Below are 20,580 nucleotides of genomic sequence, written 5' to 3' on the forward strand. Positions count from 1 at the left end.
GGGGGGGGTGAAAATGACGATTGTTTCACCAGACAAGACCCTTATTACTCTGTTGGGATCGTTTAGAGTCCTTTAAAGCTGCATTATAACTGTAAACTGTTGAGGTCCACTGTATGCAGAAAAATCATGGCATGTTTTCCTCAAAATCATAATTTCTTATCGACTGAACAAAGAAAGACATAAACATTTTAGATGACATGGGGGTGAGTTAATTATCATGATTTTTTTATTAAAGTGGAATCTTAATTTTTTTTAAAGTCCCTGTAAAATCTGATATTACATGTTTTCTGTTTTTTTTTTCCGTTTTTTTTTCAGTTTCTGATTCAACAAAAAACTTTCATACTTAAATTTATTTTAAAAATATACAAAAACGTAAGAACAACTTAAACCACATGTACGCAATAATCATGAAAAAATATATACGATTCTTTTTTTTGGTTCATGATTATTGTGTACGTGTGGTCTAAGTTGTTCTTACTTTTTTGTATACATTTAAAAAAAAATATTATGAAAGTTTTTTTGTTGAATCATGATTTGTAAGTTAAAACATCCGTACGCACATTTAACGAACAAATTTGTGCGTACGCATGCTTCATGAATGAGACCCAATGGGTGGGTACGTGTCCATTGTCAGCACTAAAACTTATGAAAATGATCCACCCGGAAAAAGAAAATCCTCCGCAATACCTTTAACTCAACTTATAAATGCGGCTGCAACCTGAATGGATGCTCGCGATTGTGTTAGGGGCGGGGCCATGCACGGTGGCTCAAGTGCGTCATTGAGCTACCAGTTTAACCCTGCCCATATAACTTTGCAGTTTAGTACTACATAGTTTTCAGTCTTTTTGGCATGTTTTAGCAATACATTTCTAACATTTATAATTTGTTTAGAAACTATTTTCAATATTGACTTAACAGAGATTTTAAAATTTGAATGTTTGCTAGTACTACAATAACATTTGTGACCTAGCATACAGTATATACCATCATAGCATATACTTCCTCACAGCTCAATTTACTTATGCCTTAAAGCAGCGGTTATCAAACTTTTTCACTGTGCGGCCCCCCTTGTGTAGGTGCATCCCTTCAAGGCCCCCCCAAAGAAAATGTATTGCATAAAACATTCCAAAACGTAACATTTTAATTAAATAAAACATTAAATTATACCATGTAGTGGTGTTGGTTAATAGCCTTATTTTATTTCTGAGGTTTAATTATGATAAATTAATGTATTTTATAAAAAGTCATTAAACTGGCACCATCTCAGGGGGCCACAACCCCCAGTTTGACAACCACTGCCTTAAAGGGATAGTTCACCCCAAAAATGTATTTACTGTATCATTAAAAATAGCCATAGCAAACTGATATTTCTGCTATACTCTGAATGAATCAATGCTGTGTTTAATTCACAGTACACTTCAGTTTGTTCTGTTGTGCATTTCCTAACCCCAACAGAGGTTGAATGGTAGGCGGGTTCAGTTGCGCCCAGCGGTATATACCAACCATAAACACAACATTTTATTATTGGGGAAAAGGCACCTTTCTCCATTGATTGGCTAAGGAAATAAGCCATTTTATGTCTCAAGTAATTGCCGAAGTAGTGCCCATGTACAAAGATGGCGGCATGCACAAGATAAATGGGACGGAATGCTAACGAATAGCCCTCTTCAGACCTCCTGCAGTACAGTGCAGCTCCATGGTAGAGCTAACAGTGCATTATGGGTAATGTAGTTCTGTTGCTACATCCAGAAAGCTGTAAAATAGATCACAGCAGTGTATAAATGGATGGGTGATGGGCTCAAACTGTATGCCGTGAGATGTATTGACCTCGGAAAGTGAAACTCAGGCTGACAGAAACAAAGAGAGAGAGAGAGAGAGAGAGAGAGGATATAAATAGAGTCAGCTCTATGTGTTGTAGAGTGATTTACTTCAGCATGGATTTTAATAGTAGTTTTAATATGACAGTTACATAATCACACACTGGGTAGCTTAGACAGAAAATTTGCCAAGATTTGGGTGGAGGAGGAGGAAGATGATGAACGAGTTGGAGATGTTGATGTCCCGCTTTGCGGCACAGTAGCATATACAGTAAACCCTTATGGCAGTCTGTGATGTGCTGTTCTGTACCCGGCCTTTTAAAAACTTAATAGAAGCTGAGCAGAAGCTATCGTACTTTAAAGTAGTTCATTCTTTCCCATTTTAATGGGCAGAAACTGTACTCATTTCCCTTAAAAGGGCAAATACTGTTGGAGTACATTTACATTTTTGTAATTTGTAAATGTTTTTATTCAAAACAACTAATAATAAAATGTAAACATTGTAATGCACTGTGTGTTCCCTGGGGATCCAACCCATAAGTGTTGTTATAAAGTATTTTAAAATCCTCTGTAATATTAAAGGTGCCATACAATGTAAAACTGTATTTATCTAAGGCATAGATGAATAATAAGAGTTGGTATGGTAATGACATATCGTGAGCCTTAAACACGATTGTTTCCTCATTCTTTTGTAAACCTTGTGCATGCAAAGACCTCTGGAAAACAGACCAATCTCAACATAACACCGACTGTGACGTTACAGTCAAGATGTACGCCCCAACATTAAATTACACATTACATTAAGTACAATGTTGTTACAATGCTAATACAAAGTTGTGACTGCTAAGTTGGCATTATATGCTAGTTAATGCTATATGCTAGCGTTTAGGCTGAAGTTCTACTATTGAGGTTACAGTTACGTTTTGCAAAAAAACCCACAAACTTACCTCTCAAAAACGTCCATTAACAATTTCCGAACAATTGATTATTCCTCAAAGTCCGTATTTTCATCTGATACAGACTCAAACATAAGGTCGGTTTACACACACAGAGCTACTGAAATGAGCTGCTTTGAGAAACAGCCAATCAGAGCGGAGCTCAACATTATTATTCATGACCCTTTCAAATAAGGTAATAATAGACCATTTCATTCTAAAGGCAATACCTAGGGTTGTAAATGGACATGTAAAACAATCTCTAGATAATTTTTGCACTTAATAAAGTCGAACACATTCTATGTAGATATCACAGAACAATTTAACAGGTTATTTCAATGCATTCTTTGGCACCTTTAAAACATTGTTTTGATTGTTTTGGGCATCCCAATTTGTTCGTAAAATGTCCGTACGGATGTTTTAACTTACAAATCATAAGACGGCAACACTGGATCAGCCAACGGCATGAGTGAGGGGTGAGGCTACCTGTTTGTCCGACAAATAAAAACATTTAAGCTACAGTATATAATGTGGCAAAAATGTTAAAAATGAAAACTACAAATATATCAAATTAAAGCAACACCATAATAATAATAATAAAGTATTATTTTCATTACAGAGAAGCAATTTTGGGCCAGAACAGGAAACCAATAAGGGTGATTCTCGCAGAATTAGACTTATGAGGTGTCATGAAACATTTTGATAAAAAAAGTAAATGCAAAGTAAGAGTATCAAAATAAGAAGCATACAGTTATAAACATCTCTTCATGTACTATTTTGCACGTGATTTCAAATGACATCATACAAACCAATTTTTTTTCACATTTAAGGGGAACATTTTTATTACCGCAACGTGTCCATGACTGGATTTGGGTTCTTTGACATGGAAATATTTATAATTAAAATATCTAAAAAATAAAAAGCTTCAGTGCATGTTATACTATAAACATTTACAGTAAAGAAACATGTGGTATTTGGTGATTATTGGTAAATGTAGAGACAATGATAAGGAATATAAATGTCTCCAAGAAAAAAATTCTCATCTTCCACAACAATTTTCAATAATTGTTTAAGCCCTCAATGAACTAACATTTTCAACAAAAAAAATAGTTGGAAGGGACATAATTGACTGCGACACTCAAGATGGCTACCAGGTAAGCAGTTCTTACTTTTTTCTCTCCAGATAAAAGTTGAAATTTTGTTTGTCATAGTACCTAGACAACTTTTTAGTTCTCATTACCGAAACATGAGTTTGTAAATGCATATATTTAATGTAATATCTTGTTGCGGTAATGATAATTTTTTATAATGATAATCTAAAAATTTTTATAATTTTATAGGAAAGATTTTTTAAATCCTTTAAAAGAATAATTATAGTAAGTTCAGACCTTAATCTTATATGTGCGAAAAAAATGGCTTTTTAAAAAATCTGATGTTGGACACTTTAAGTCTGGATTTTGTGAGAATCACCCATAATGTCAGATGCCACACTGCTAAAAAATCTGATACGCAAATAAACTGTTTTTCTGGTCTTATTTTGTCTCCCAGCTAGTCTGTTTGTGGTTTTAGACTAATTTTGGGCATTTGTCAGACCAGCATCTTTACATTAAAATGTGCATGTAATGGGACAAAGATGCTGAAACGGTTTACTTTGGATTTTACATATTTTCTCACTAATTGTAAGACTCTCAGTGAAGCTTATGTTTATTTTTTTGGTCAGTTTGTCATTGTTTGCCTCTGAAGTCATTGGAAATGAAGGCCAGTATGACGTGAATGTCTCTGATCTCCCCGCTGAGAGGCCTCCCGTAGCATTCAGTGTAAATGAGTACCAGCGACTCTCTGATAGTCTCAGTCTGATCTTTGTCATGTCGACAGCTACACGCTACCTCCTCAGATTCATTAAACATAACGGCCGCAGTAATGAGTATATAAATAAGCAGAACCGACCGCTGCTTATTTTGGAGACTCGGACCAGAACTGTGCAGCCCACGGGACGGCTCGTAGGAGATTCATGGACTTTAAACTAGTCACTATATACGGCGACATCCACTTATTCCACACAGACTGGTTTGCTGTTAGCTCAGGGGAGATCATTCATAACCTTGGTTGGACAGTTTTAATGCTGCAGTCCCTGAGATGAAAATTTCCCATCATTCATTAGGGTTCGGGATGTCCCTTCTTACTGTAGTTACAATACTGCCCCCTGCTGGCCACATACACATTTGTCTTACACATACTGTGTGATGCACAACAATATAGCATTCAAGCAAACTTATAAGTAATTTGCTATGAATTAGCCACAGGTTAATTGCCACAAGCAGCAATGCAACACGTGCGGAAATGAAAATTTTGCCGCTTACTGGAGGCAACATTTATTTTCTCTAAGGACCGCTTGCACTGCGTCCTACATAATATGCATGTGGGATTTGCTTACATTTACCGTCATTTTGCTTTGTGTCCACAGACATCACAGTGGTGTATCAAAACGGCTTGCCGGTGATCTCTGTGCGCCTGCCGTCCCGACGAGAGCGCTGTCAGTTCACCCTAAAACCCTTGAGTGACACGGTGGGTGTTTTTCTTCAGCAGCTGCAGGCAGAAGACAGAGGCATCGATAGAGTCGCCATTTACTCTGAAGGTAAAACCCTGGACACACACACACACAAAACTCTGTACAACTGTGATGCTTTCTTTACAATATTTTTTTTGCAGTGTCACTGTTAAAGTAAACTAAAAGGGCTACATGCAAATTTAAAGATGTGGTTAATCAGGTGTTTTTATTGTTTTATACTGTTGTTTGAGGTTTACATTTTAAAAACATGAAAGCAATAAGTAATTTGAGGCTTACCAAGCCACTAAGGTGACATTGGAGTAAAAAAATCTAAAGTTTAATTTCATGTGCTCACTCGAAACTTTCGTGTGCGCATGCGATAGTTTCATGTGCGCACGCAAAACTAAGCGCAATAGTTACACGTGACCACGCGATAGTTTTACGTGACCACGCGATAGTTTTACGTGACCACGCGTTAGTTTTACGTGACACGCGATAGTTTCACGTGCGCACGCGAAACTAAACGCAATAGTTACACGTGACCACGTGATAGTTTCACATGCGCACACGATAGTTACGCGTGACCATGCGATAGTTACGCGTGACCACGCGATAGTTTCACGTGCGCACGCGAAACTAAACGCGATAGTTTCACATGCACACGCGATAGTTACGCGTGACCATGCAATAGTTACGCGTGACCACACGATAGTTTCACGTGCGCACGCGAAACTAAACGCAATAGTTACACGTGACCATGCGATAGTTTCACACAAAACTATCGCATGCGCAACGCAAAACTTATTTTTGCTCCATGTCCCCTTAAGGGCTCCATAGAGGCTGGCTTGAGAAACGCTCTTTTTTTTATGGGCGGGCCGCATTGAAGACTAGGATGTAGACACCCACTACTTTGATTGGATAAATATTTCATAGTAAACTAGCTTTCTATCCTGTGTCATTACATGTGGGGATTGTTTTGAAAATTTCCGATGTGGAGATAAATGTTCAAGGCGATACACTTAAATGACAATGCGTATGGGTGAAGTAGCAAACAACAAATCTTCAAATGCAACGTAAACAACACAGTAAGCGCGCATCAGAATCTAAATCACTTCATTGTGTTTTCAAAACGTGACTGGCTTGATCAAAGACACTGTAATACCAAGGATGCTTTAGCGTGTTACAGCATGGTAAGTTTTTAGCACTAACTTTGTGGTTAGACACGGATGTTACACACAATCAGGACATATAAAGCGATCTCTAACAAAGCAGTAGTGAAACGTGGTACTAAGGTTTTACTCGCTTAAGATTGCAGTGCTATTCTGTCCGGATCCAATATTGATGGAACAGCATTGCTTTTTAATCGAAGTCTCTCTGCAAATCCAGATTCGACATGTAGCTTGTTCGCTCAATATTTTACCCACGTTAGCTGAAACTTCTTTAAAGGGCACCTATTATGCCCTTTTTACAAGATGTAATATAAGTCTCAGGTGTGCCCAGAATGTGTCTGTGAAGTTTCAGCTCAAAATACCTCATAGATCATTTGTTGTAGCATGTCTAAAATGCCTCTATTTGGGTGGGAGCCAAAAAAGCACTGTTTTGATGTCTGTACCTTTAAATGCAAATGAACTACAGCTCCTCACTTCTTTAAAAACAGACAGTGAGTGTTTTTAGTTAAAATAGATCTTATTAATATACTTTAGTCTGAAACAATAGTATCTAGTGGACAGAGTACAACTCGCTGAGGGTATGGTAATGCAGGACTATAAGTGGGTGGAGCTTTATCAATGTGACATCACATTGATAAGTGAATCAAAACATCATATCTAATGAGACTGATCTGGCTTAATGGGGATTAAAAAAAAGGAGTGGGTGGCTTTTTTCATTGTAGGGTTCACACACTGCAAACACACACTATGTCCAAATTGGATTTTGCATAACAGGTGCAAATAAACTTCAACCACGCATTTCTAATATCAAATTCAGATGAAAGGTTATGCAGCGACTGAAGTAGACATTAAGATAAAAAAAATCGACTACTAACTCATTACTAGGTACATTCCAAAAAAACTGGTGTTTTCTGTGCTTGGTCTCAATATTTCATAGGACGTTTTTAGTTCTGAAACTTAAAGGATGTTTATTCAAGTACGATGACCTCATATATAACAAAAGCTCAAGTTAAAATAGATTTCTTAATTCACCGCTCCTTTAAAAAAAGAACATTGCAAGAACTTTTCTTTGCACTTTTGTCAGTGTTGTTAGTATGCACGTACTGAATGCCAATGCATTTGCATAAAAAGTGTAACCTGGGAAATATGGACAGACTGAGGTCGGACACACAAGGTTGAAAAATATAACTGCAGATGAGATTGGAGAGCTGAAGCAGATGGGGTGATTATTAGTGAAAAAGGACCTAAATTTTTCTCTTTACATAAAGAAGGCTTCATAAGACTTATTGCATAAGTTATATAAAAAACGTCTTTGATGCTTTTATGATGATTTTTTGAACTTGAAAATATAAATCCTCTTTTGTGTTTCACAAAAGGATGATGAAAGAAATGATTGTACATTGTGAACCGTTTCTTTATGCATAAATAGTATAAGATGGTGAAACTTATTTGTTGGCAGCTCTTGAATTGACTCGTTGACTTTTTTCCTTTCGATCCACAAATCACAGAGGGCCTTGATATGAAATATTTAATTAAAATTTAATATAATTCAGCAACCGTATTGGAAAAGTTTGTGATAAGCATTTAGATTAAGAAAAATGAAGTATATAAGATTACATACCTCCCCTACAGTATTTGACCAATTGGTAATCTCTCTCTTTCTCTCTCTCTATAGACGGAGCAAGGATAGCGTCCTCTACAGGGGTTGATATTTTACTTTTGGACAACTTTAAGCTTGTCATTAATGACACAACGCATCTAGTGCAACCGCCAAGCAGAGGTGAGCGTGGTCAGTCGCATCTTAGGTTATCGAGTGTGAGGCTTTCTGTTTTTAATATTCTGTTTGTGTCCTTCAGAGATCTGCTACCTCATGAGGAAGCGGATCGGCTGAATGATGTCAAGTTTTTAGTGCAGCAGCTCTACACCACACTGCGCATAGAGGACCATCAGCTGAACAAAGAGAGAGAGCTGGTTGGACGACTGGAGGACCTTAACTCTCAGCTCCGCCCACTGGAGAAGGTACCTTTCCGTATGCTAAGCTAATGCAATGTGTGTTTCATGGTGCTTTCCATAAATATATTTTGCCATCTTTTGACATACTTTGTAGATTTTTTAAGCTTTGGTAGATAATGAAATGTTTTTAATGTGAGACCTGCACTGTAAAAATGATTGGTTGGCTCTTAACTCTTTCCCCGCCAGCGTTTTTTAAAAAGTTTATAAGCATTTTTCATGATTTTCACAAAAGTTTAATGTCTTCCAGAAAGTGTTCTTCCTAAAATATATAAACATACAATATATCAAATAAAAGAACAGACCCTCTGCTTCAAAAAAAACTAAAAAATAATAATAACAATAACGTTTCTTCCTACCTCCGTACGTTCTTTTTTCGTCACCTCTGGGTAGGTTTCTTCAAAAACACCAAATTTTGAGCAAAAAGCTGAGATAATACAATTTTTGTGAAGGACTTTTGATAGAGATCAGATTCAGAGCGATCCTGAAAACTTACACGGACATACAGCTGTTTGCCTTAGGGCGATACTTCCGGATTTTATAAGTTGCGGAAGAGTGGATAATAGCGATATTGCAGAAAGACGGAAATGCACGTCATTGGCAGGGAAGCATTTTCTTTTTAGTTTACTATTTATTAATCTTTCTTAATCTTAGTTAATAGAAATAAAGCTTTTAATTGTTTGTTCATGTTAGTTCACAGTGCATTAACAAGATTTTAATAAAGTATTAATAAGATTAATAAATGCTGTATAAGTGCAGTTCATTATTAGTTCATGTTAACTAATGTAATTTACTAATGTTAACTAATGAACCTTGTTGTAAAGCGTTACTAAATAAGTTAAAATGAAAACCTAAACTTAAATAATGCTGTGTGTCTCAAATTTTGACAACAAGGTTGCAAACATATTGTACCTCATGTAAAAGAATAGCGCATATGATCTATTTTTCATATTTCCTGTGATATTTCTCACATCATTTGTAATCTCCATTTGTTAGGTTAAAGAAGAGCTGAGTAGGAAAGCAGAACGTAGGACCACGTGGGTTCTGTGGGGTGGGATGGCCTACATGGCCACGCAATTTGGCATTCTGGCACGATTGACCTGGTGGGAATATTCTTGGGATATCATGGAGCCGGTCACATACTTTATCACCTACGGCACAGCCATGGCCATGTACGCTTACTTTGTGCTGACACGTCAGGTGAGGATCTAAACGTTTTCATCTCCGCAAATCCTAGAATAGTAGTAGTATCTGTATCTGACCTCTGCTGTCGTCCCGTCACGTCAGGAATATATTTATCCAGACGCCAGAGACAGACAGTATCTGCTGTTCTTTCATAAGGGAGCCAAGAGGACACGCTTTGACATTGAGAAATACAACAAACTGAAAGATGCTATTGCTGAGGTAAGCATGCTTGTTTGTTTACTCCTGCTATTTCTTTAAAGGTGCCGCAGAATGTAAAACTATATTTATCTAAGGCATAGATGAATAATAAGAGTTGTGTACATGGTAATGAGATATCGTGAGCCTCAAATACGATTGTTTCCTCCTTATGTAAACCTTGTGCATGCAAAAGACCTCTGGAAAACAGACCAATCTCAACATAACACCGACTGTGACGTTACAGTCGAGATGTACGCCCCAAGATTAAATTACACATTAAATTAATTGCAATGTTGTACCAATGCTAAAAACAAAGTTGTGGCTGCTGAGTTAGCGCTATATGCTAGTAAATGCTATATGCTATCGTTTTGACGTTAAAGTTATGTTTTGCAGGTCCATACTGAAAAAACACAAACTTACCTCTCAGAAACCTCCATTAACAATCTTCAAACAATTGATTATTCCTCAAATTCTGTATCTTCGTCTGATACAGACTCAAACATAATGTCTGTTTACACACTCACACAGCTCCTGAAATGAGCAGCTCTGTGAAACAGCCAATCAGAGCAGAGCTCAACATTATTATTCATGACCCTTTCAGGTAATAATTGACCATTTCATTCTAAAGGCAAATCCTAGGGTTGTAAATGAACATGTTAAACTGTCTCTATATAATTTTTGCACGTAATAAAGCCACATTCTATGTAGATATCAGAGAACAATTTAACATATTATTTCAATGCATTCTTTGGCACCTTTAAAGGATCGCTTCACTGGGGCTGTCACAATTAAATAATAGTTTTACAGTTAAAAATTATTTTTTTATTTCCTAACCCTAACCTGGATTGTCTGTCTCTCTTGTATAACCCCAATGGAAATGTTTTGAGAATGTTTACATTTTCTTTTCTATGCAATGTAAACACAAAGTGATGAATTCACTGTATATCATTGTGCCACGTGTATTTACATTAGGGTGTCATAAATCTTTAATGTAAACACCTGTCATTTGTGTAATATTTATACATAGATGGCACCTGGGCTGTTGGCCTGGAGCAAGTAAACATATGTGCTATTAAGTCTTCTAAAGGAACCGCTCACCCCAGATTGAAAATTAGCACATCTTTTTCTCACCGTCAATCAAGCCTAGGTGTATATGACTTTCTTCTTTCATCTGAACACAATCAGAGTTATATTACATAATATCCTGGCATTGAATATTAATGGCATTGAATAGTGGCAGTTATTTAAAGCCTGTCCATCATCAGATAAAGGAGTCTACATGATTCCAGTGGGTTTATGTATGTATATACAGTACTGTGCAAAAGTCTTAGGCCACCATGCTTCCATTAGATTTGTTGTTTTTTCAATTGTATAGTGATGATATATAATGATTTCTCAGTCTCTTTATTAGGATACAACCAGAAAATATCTTTGTACCTTTATTTTTGACAGTGTAAGCAAACTGAGATGTTCAAGGTATATACGCATCATTTATTCTTGGGCTATTGTTAGGGGGCAGTTCACATTTCGCTTCTAAAACCACGTTTCTCCTTTTTTCCGTCACGGCATGAAGTATTTTTAACTTATTTATAAAAGGCGCTAAACTCATTTGCCGCACGTCTGCATTCAAATGATGTATTTGCAAGCGCAAAAGACGCGAAATGTGATCCGCCCCTTAGACGTTTATTATGCTGCATAAACACCAAACGCGAAGCATCACGTTCCTCGCTCTAGATTTTGCGCGGGATTTAACTTTGTGTTGTGAATTTTGCTAAATATTTTGAATGTGAAAACGCGTTTGAGGTGAATAGCGTGTGTTTTTGCGGCAAATTACGTCTTTGTTTTGACTTTGACGCCCCATTAGACTTTTACTGACAGCCCACATTTTGCATTGTTTTAGCCAAAATTGTTTGTTGGGTACGACAATATTTTTGTTGAATATTTCTTGAATATTTTGAACTTGCATGAAGACGCGTTTGAGGCGAATAGCGGTGTTTTTGTGGGAATTCACATCTTTGCATTGACCTTGTATGTAATATACTCGCACAAATCGTTGAATTTGCGTTTGGTGAGTACGCCCCATTAGACTTTTATTGAAAGCCCTTGTTTTAGCCAAAATTGTTTGTTGGGTATGACAACTAGTCGCGAGACTTGTGGGAACCAGTGATCACCTACTGACGTGGAGCTGGTGTGGCGCCATTTAGATCCAGATGTGTTTACATTGAAACGCAACATAGCGATCACTAAATAAGCTCTTAATATGAATAGTTTTCTCTTATAAATGTATCGTTTCACTATAGAGTCTGTATATGTGAACCACTGATCTATATAAATGACTGAATTGTGCATTGATCGCTAATGTAACAGCAAGAACTGAAGCCACCGCAGAGTTTGAGCCGCCATCTTGGTATTCCCGAATGGCAGAGGGCGTCTTACATTCAATATCATGATCTAAATTCACCAAGTTTACAGCGTATCAGTCACACAAGATTCATTTTTAGGATATGTGTACGTAAATTAATTGTAACTTCTGATATTCGCAATGTTAAAAGTGGGCAGAATAAGAGATTCTGTTGTAATGACACAGGTGTAAATAAAGTTTTATGACATTGAAAGCCTACATGGTCAGTGTTATTTTTCTGAATAAGTTTAAGTTGTAAAGTAAAGAAAACTTATATTCTAACAGACTTTAAAGAGCAATCACTATTCAATGCTATTATGAAGAGCAAGGATATAACTTTTAAATGTGTAAGAAAGGAAGACACATACTTTACTCGCCCCTTAAGGGTATGAACAAATTTTCAATGTGGGGTGAATTCCTAAATGCAACTTTCAGGACAGACTGTTTTTGTCATTTTTTGAGCTTGGCATCACCAGGTCACAGTACGCTTTTTCAACCATTTCAACCGTTTTCTTTCATTCGTGTTTACTATTTGGCTTCTCTTCCTGAGGCGGAGTTGGATCTAAAGCGTCTCAGAGATCCTCTGCAGATGCACCTGCCCCTCCAGCAAATCGATACCAGCAAGGACTGATGACAACGTGAAGCTCTCACTCCTCATCTTGATTTCATTACCTCCCGTCTCCCTTTCAGATTTGTTTTCTCTAGCTTTTATCTTTAGTTTTATCTCTACCACCTCTGTGTAAAACCATATTCATAGCAAACGTTGGATTTTTATTATCATTTCGATTGTTCGCTCTTTCATTTCCAGCTAATTTGGCAAGTCTATGCAGAAGACAGGGGGGTGCAATTAAACGAAAGAAAAAACGACATCCCTGACAGAATGGTGTGATGACTCGTGCTTGCTAATCTGAGTGCTTTTATAACGCTAAAGGACCGCAGAGAGAAACGCAGTTGACAGAAAGTTCCCACTACCTTAAAGGGATTTAAACAGTACAGTACAGTACATTGCTCCAGACAATGAGCCCACGTCTTGCATGGGATACAAACACTCAAAGACTCTGAGGTCTACAAACCATCTGTCCTTGGGTTGAAAGGTTTTTTCCACATTGGAGTACTTCTGATATTCCTCATTTTGACACTTTGCAGAAGAGATTTTTGGATGCGTCCCTCTTTCCTACTCGGGAAAATCTGTTTACCATCACGCCAGACCTGTAGCGGCTAAAACGCCGCGTCGACTCCTGCACCTAACAGCCTAAGCTAAACCTTCCTGACTCGACCGACTCTCTTCCTGTACGGACCTGATCGAGCTGAAGACAGATCTGACAGCTAAAATATCACTGTGTGTACTATTATTCCAAAAACAGAGAAAAATCAAAGAAATTTTGGCACTTTTTTATTTTAAAAGCCATATTCTGTTTATTATTACGATGAGAAAATGGGAAGAAGCTTTTACTTATCATTGTCATAGGATCCTTTTTTTAAATTAGGGTTTTTTATCACGCCACCAAACATTTCATCTGCAATGCCCTGCTATTTTATTCATGAAGCGAATCCCAAACACTTGGAGACTTCGGTGATGAGTTTATTACTGCAGATGTTTCATGCTTGCCCACACACACACTCCATTAGTTTACTTGCAACACATTTTTCTGAATGAGATTCAAAAATATTTTTCTTATTTTTTTGTCTTGTTTTCAATATTTAAACTTCTCAAAACAAGATGAATTTACTGGAGGAGCAGAACCGTACGACTTGTTTTCATAGGATGTATCTTGAATGAAGTTTGCATGTGTAAGATGTGTGTGAAGATGCATAAATCTAACATAGTTTTGCACTGTAAAAAAAAGTTTATTCAAGTTAAAAATATTAGTTAAGTAAAGAATTATTGTGTTGACTGATATTTTTATGTTGAATTAACTCAATATTTTAAGGCAACAATTAACTTACTTTTAGTTGAACCAACACATGTTTGTTGCATAATAAATAAACTGTAAAAGTAAAGTTGGATCAACTTCAATTGGTAACACCATAAAAAGTACATTCATTCAACAATTTTTTACCTAAAGTGATAATAGTGAAAATATTAGTTAACTAAAAATTGTGTAAACTGATTGTGTTGACTAATATTATTTGGTTGAATTAACTCAATATTTTAATGCAACAATTAACTTACTTTAAGTTGAACCAACTTTTTTAGTTGCCTAATAAAAAAACAAACTGTTAAAAGTGAAAAGCTGGATTAACTTCAATTGGTAACACCAAAAAAGTCAATTTATTCAAGTAATTTTTTACCTAAAGTGAAAATAGTGAAAATATTAGTTAACAATTTTTTTGTAAAATTATTGTGTTCACTGATATTATTAGGTTGAATTAACTCAATATTTTAAGGCAACAATTAACTTACTTTAGGTTGAACCAACACATTTTTGGTTGCCTAATGAAAACAAACTGTAAACTGTGAAACGTTGGATAAACTTTAATTGGTTACACCATAAAAAGTAAAATTATTCAACTAAAATGTTTTGCCTAAAGTGAAAATATAAGTTAACTAAAAATGTGTAAAATTATTGTTTTAACTAATATTTTTAAGTTAAATTAACTTGAAATTTTGTAGGCAACCAGGTTACTTACTTTTTAAGTTGAGAACTTTTTTAAATTGCCTAATAAAAACAAACTGTAAAAAGTGAAACGTTGGATCAACTTCAATTGGTAACAAAAAAGTGTATTTATTCAACTTAATTTTTATATCTAAAGTGAAAATGGGGAAATATTAGAAATATTAGTTGGATCAACTTCAATTAGTAACCCCAAAAAGCTAAATTTATTTAACTTACATTTTTTACCTAAAGTGAGAATATTAGTTAACTTAAAAATGTGTAAAATTATTGAGTCAACTAATATTTTTAAGTGGAATTAACTTAAAATTTGTAAGCAACCAGGTTACTTACTTTTTAAGTTGAACCAACTTTTTTTAGTTGCCTAATAAAAAACAAACTGTAAAAAGTGAAAAGTTGGATCAACTTCAATTGGTAACACAAAAAAAGTTTTACACAATTTTTAGTTAACTAATATTTGTACTATTTTCACTTTAGGTAAAAAAATTGTGTTATCTAATATTTTTAAGTTGAATCAACTTAAATTTTTTAGGCAACCAGGTTACTTACTTTTTAAGTTAAACCAACTTTTTTTTACAGTGCAAAACTATGTTAAATTCATCACACACATCTTACACACATGTACTTCTCAACTAAATACATCTTGTTTTCTAGTAAACATATCTTTGAGCATCCTCAAAGCAAGACAAAATATCACATGCAAATGTTTTTCTTGATGAAAATCTTATTTTAAAAATCATAAATGTTGATTTCCCACAGTGCCTGACATCATACTGCATTGTGCTTGTTAGGGCTCATCTGAACAAATCCTTGTTTATCAATTCACTCCTAAAGCGAGCGAGTCACTGTGTCTGGCAAGTTTTTATGAAAAACACAATTTTACACAGTCAAGTCCATCGATCATGTGGCGTTTCAGCTGCATAATTATATCTGCCTCAATATGCCAAGAGTCTTCTGGACCATGCGCAGAAGGTGTACTATATTAGATCATAGAGTTAGCGTGTGTTTTGCACACTTTGTGGCATGCTATAGAGAGAGATTGTCGCATCCTTTGTCTATATGTGGTATCTTTAGCAGAAAGGCCTTCGCGGTGGTTCTTTAACATCGTTTTGTTTTCCTTCGTCTTGTTTGAGAGTATATATATTCATGAGAAGGTTTCTTTGTTTTACCAAAAACGGTCATTTTAGATTTAAACATACACCCCTGTTGTTCTCTGAGCAATGATCATATCAAGATTGTCTGAAATGAATTTGGAGGGAATTGATATTTATTCAGACCCATGATGATTTTCTCTCTTATGTGTTCATCCCCTGCAGACATGCTTAAAAACAAATACCTCTGTGGTACTGCAGCTGAATCCATCCATTATCACCGATGTTGGAGATGTCAGAAGCCCCCCGTGTTTGTGCCTACGGGCTTTTTCCCAACCATTTAAAGCCATATTAATGTTATTTCAGTGTCTCTGGAGTCAATGGGTGTCTGCAATAGCTGCAGCATCATGCATTTGAATATCCATTCTCACTATACGTTTACATTTACAGGGTGGGACACTAGCCAAAGGCCAACAAGCAGTCAGTTTCTGACCCACACCATCCCTTTATTTTCTTTTTTCTGTAAAAAATGTTCAGTAAAGCATATGATGTTCTTTTTAAAGACCTTAATGGGAAGAAAAGAAACCTTAAAGGAATAGTTCACCCATAAATGAAAATTTTTTCATCTTATGTTGTTACAAACCTGTATACAGTAAATTTCTGTGGTCGGTTTAGTTATAAACATCTCAAAATATCTTCCACAGATCAAAGGCCCCATTGACTTCCATAGAAGGAGAAAAGAATACTACGGAAGTCAATGGGGTCTCGGTTTGGTCTTTAAAATATCTTATTTTGTGTTCATCAGAACAAATACATTTATACAGGTTTGTAATAAAACAAGAGTGCTTAAATAATGACACACTTTTCATTTTTGGGTGAACTATCCCTTTAAACAGGTGTTTAAGCAGATTTTGCATGTCTTGGTAAACATGTGAGATGGATGTAATGTGTTGAGAAGAGTTCAGGTCTTTAACTAAACTAAATTGCAACTAACCTAAAGGCTTTGCTCTCTATATGTGATTTTAGAGATTGCATCGACAATATGTGTGTGGGACCTGACAGCTTTAAAGTGGAGATGTTTATCTCTTTGTCTGGGTTTGTCTGATCATGTGTCCTACTATCAACTCGTTCTGTCACACTAGATGTGTTGTGGGCATTTGATACACAGACCCAGTAAATGTGATGTTGCCAAATAGGAGACGTTCCTAAAACATTATCTGTTGTTGGTCAAATAATTTAAAAGTTACTTGTTCCAGGATCTTCAACAAGTTGTTGATGCAACAGTTTGTCATTTATGAGAGTTGTGCATTTACACCATAACTCTTTGGTGCAAGCGACTAGTATAGCCGTTCTTCAATTCTGTATAATCAAGTATAAATCAATAAAACCTCCACCTCCCATACTGTGTGTGATCAAGTTCATCCATAAACAAACTTGGAGGTGTTAATGCAGGGCACTGCAGTTTAAAAAACGCACCCATCTCCCCTTCAAACATATCTAAACTTGCCTTTATTTACTTCTGAGGTCCTGATCTGATAAGTTTCTTATTTTAGTTGATTTGTAGGGTTTTCTGTTTGTTTCAGGGTTTTTTATAATGATATATCAAATATATGGAACTTATTCTAAAGCGGGTGTTGCATGAATGTATGTTTACACGGGGGGAATATTATATTAAAAAAGCAAAGATTATTATGAATGCCGATTGCAGAGTAAAACAGATTTATGGTTCATGAAGAGTTTGATTTTCCCAGCCCTCGGCGGTCTCGCCTGCCGTAGAGGATTTAACATCTGCATTAGCTGTGGTTTCAGTCTGTCTGTGCTCTCGGTCTCATCTCTCACATTGCTGCTCGATCGCTGGTGTCGAGCCGCAGTCGTGATGCCTTTATTCTGAACCCTGAGCTGAGACCGAGCGGATGAGACACCTGAACGCATCATTGCTCTGCCCAGTTTCCTGTATTTCTTTGTACTCCCACACCGATTGCCTTTTAGATATGTATATTAAAGTTTATTCACGTGCACTTACAATAAAAATTATATTTCGGGATAAAGGAAACAGGAGTGACGCTGAATGAAAACCATGACACATTTTTTTGTCTTATTCATATTCTTTATTTGTCGTGCATTTTTTTTTCAATGACATTGGATGCTGTAATGTTAGAAGACTTTAAAATTGAACATGTAAAATCCTGTATCATTTATGATATGTGTATAAAAGAGAAATGTAATTCAATTATCAATAAATACTTATTCGGTTTTGGAAATGGTAATCATTTTTATTTATGTTCAGTATGTTTTCTACTATAAAGATTGCATTTATTTTGTACTATAATTTATATTATCTGCATAATAATTGAAGTGAGAAGTTGAACTTCAAAATGTACTTATAACACGCATTTGAGTTTTTGGTATGTTCCCTCTTGCTGCATTAATGAAATCAAAGACAATCTTGTTCAGTTAAAGGCAAAACGTGTATTTTTTAAATGAAATGTCCAAGAAAAAAAATTTGCACAGTGTGATATATTTCATGCCGTTTTATACTTGCATTATCACAAAACTTTGGGGTAAACACTCAGTTTATCAATGTCACTTGGCCGTCCAATCACAGTGGACGAGGGGCGGGGCAAACATCACAACATAAAAGCTAGCGAGCGCCTACAGTCGACGTCTGCCTGGCGTTTTCAGCTGCGTTTTAACACTTTGGTGTACACGCCCCCTAGGTTTCATTTTGTACCTTTACAGGTATACACAACATAATACAATGTTGTACCTTGTTGGATACATTAATGTACCTTAAGGATCTTTAAAGGTACAGTTACATTTAATTGGTACAAAATTGGTCCTTAAAGCTACACAATAGGTCCTGAGGCGAAAATATTTTACCCAAAAAGGTACAACATTTCAATGTGTTGTATATCCATAAAGATACGAAAATGAACCTTTAAGGGTACCACCCCAGTGACAGAAATTGTACAGTTTTGTAGCTTTTTTTCTGACAGTGTTGTTGCCTATCTATGATATAATATCCGCTCTATATTCAGTTTCCGCTTGTGAATCAAACATCTCTGGATGGTAAGAATGATATTTCCCATCGTCTCACTCTTCTTCATCGACATTAACCCTTTCACACATAGGTTTTAAAGCCCCCATGACATTAAAATAAAATTTTTCATTTTAGTATAAATAGTTTAGGCTTAAGAATAAATATAAACTGGTATGGTACAAAACACTGACAAAATCCTCATACAGAATATATAAGCATTCAAAACCTACAGTTTGGCCCATGCGCTAAAAAAGTCTTATTAACATCCAACACTTCAACTTCTCATTAAATGTCATGTCCACTCAAATGCTCTTTACATGCTGAAGCATTCCAATACGTATTGTTACAGTACGTCTTTACTGGAATGTGCCATAAATGAAACGCTATTGGTTATTTTTTAAAGGGGTCGGGTCTTCTCAATAGCTTTGTTGTTTCAGCTAAACTGGCGTCACCACATTGAATAATTCTGCACATTCCGAAGCACTTTAGTGGGCCTTTAAAAAGTCTAGCTGTCCCTGGAGTGAGTTATCTTAATGGCTGTTTTGGTTCACATGAGGACACATCAAGCTCTTCACATTCTTATTTTGCAGAGATGGACAACAAATTATTATTAACTTTACAAACAAACGAGCACTCTGTCTTTGAAGGTCGCAACCTCCGAAGTCCATGAAGAGAAATGAAATGAGACGGTCTAGCCTTCGGATGATCCATTATTTGCACCACCTGTCCACCACGCCTGTCAATGGGACACAGCGGAGACGTTTCTGACTTATTAAAATAAATATAGAACCAGAAAAATTATAATTGAGAAAATAAGACATGTTGATGTATTAAACCAACCAAGAAATATACGAAACATACACAAAATAATATTAAACAAAACATAACTTAATAATACTATCCGTGCATTCACATCGCCACCGGCGAGAGCGTCAATAAAAGCTCTGGCTGCCCTACTATAGCGGACGCTCTGATGCTTGAATGCATTCTCTGGAATCCTCTCAAGCGGACGTTTCCGCCGTCCGATTGGTTGCCGCCAAGCCGCGTCATAGCTCATTACCATAAAGTTGAGCGGATTTCAACTCTCCTCGACTCTCACACCATACATGACGCGCCGCTGCTCGACGGGGCTCGCCGCCGACTCTCATTGAAAATGAATGACTTCCGGCTACTTTGACGCTCTCGTCGGTGGCGGTGTGAAGGCACAGTAAATAATACTAAAACGTTTTTCTGCTAAATGCACACTTTAATTTAATAAAGGTTTATTTTAAAATATTCAGTCATTACAGGCGCGCAATGAATCTTGGGATAGCCTCGGCTGTGATGGATCCATTTGTTCTATCCTTAGCAGTGCGGAGAAATAAGGACAGATTTTGAGGCTTCATTTTAAGCATCCTTCGAATTGGGACGGCTTAGCTAGACTTCAGTTGTGCTACTGTGATGCAATCGATCTTAAATACATCATTCGAAGGTTGCAGCCTTCGAATTGGGACACACAGCTTACACAGAAAACTTACATAGTGTGCCTTTAACCCAGTCAATTTTACAAATTTGCCTTGAGTCTATTATTG

General features: G+C 36.3%; 1 protein-coding gene across 1 annotated transcript in view; it reads left to right on the forward strand.

Annotated features, from left to right (window-relative positions):
- mcu (mitochondrial calcium uniporter) overlaps positions 1–18,230 on the forward strand; it is a 105,639-nt gene extending 87,409 nt beyond the window's left edge. Inside the window, exons 4-9 of the mRNA XM_055170529.2 lie at positions 5,217–5,387; positions 8,145–8,249; positions 8,328–8,488; positions 9,476–9,679; positions 9,767–9,883; positions 12,814–18,230. Of these exons, the coding sequence (XP_055026504.1) occupies positions 5,217–5,387; positions 8,145–8,249; positions 8,328–8,488; positions 9,476–9,679; positions 9,767–9,883; positions 12,814–12,894 (839 nt within the window). The 3' untranslated portion in view covers positions 12,895–18,230. The remainder of the gene's footprint in view (positions 1–5,216; positions 5,388–8,144; positions 8,250–8,327; positions 8,489–9,475; positions 9,680–9,766; positions 9,884–12,813) is intronic.
- Positions 18,231–20,580: the final 2,350 nt, after the last annotated feature.

This window comes from Misgurnus anguillicaudatus, chromosome 11, assembly GCF_027580225.2.
Source record: "Misgurnus anguillicaudatus chromosome 11, ASM2758022v2, whole genome shotgun sequence".
In the NCBI taxonomy this organism is placed as follows: domain Eukaryota; kingdom Metazoa; phylum Chordata; class Actinopteri; order Cypriniformes; family Cobitidae; genus Misgurnus; species Misgurnus anguillicaudatus.